Raw genomic sequence first — 233 nt, 5'->3', positions numbered from 1 at the left:
AGAAAAAAGCCACTTACCTGACACAAATATGCTTATGCAAGCTCCACTCCTCTCCCAGAACACCAATTTTGATATCGCTGTTCTCCCCATTCAAAAACAGAGTCTGATAACTATCCTCAGGAGTGTTTTTCATTCTTTTCCTACACAAAAAGCCAAGCCGAGATACAAGCCTTCAAATTTTTCTGTTCCAGAAGAGACGCTGAGGATCCAGAGCTGGACAGCGCTTTTTTCTC

At 42.5% G+C, this 233-nt stretch overlaps 1 protein-coding gene across 1 annotated transcript in view; it reads right to left on the bottom strand.

The window, feature by feature from the left end:
• The window catches only part of LOC104521162 (germ cell-less protein-like 1), a gene marked incomplete at its 3' end in the record, with an annotated part of 5,850 nt that extends 5,717 nt beyond the window's left edge, over window positions 1-133 (bottom strand). Inside the window, 2 exon segments of the mRNA XM_010163076.2 lie at window positions 18-31; window positions 34-133. Of these exon segments, the coding sequence (XP_010161378.2) occupies window positions 18-31; window positions 34-133 (114 nt within the window).
• Between the last annotated feature and the right edge of the window lie 100 nt (window positions 134-233).

Source organism: Antrostomus carolinensis, unplaced genomic scaffold, assembly GCF_000700745.2.
Source record: "Antrostomus carolinensis isolate BGI_N321 unplaced genomic scaffold, ASM70074v2 scaffold14212, whole genome shotgun sequence".
NCBI lineage: Eukaryota > Metazoa > Chordata > Aves > Caprimulgiformes > Caprimulgidae > Antrostomus > Antrostomus carolinensis.
This window is presented reverse-complemented; position numbering and strand designations above follow the sequence as displayed.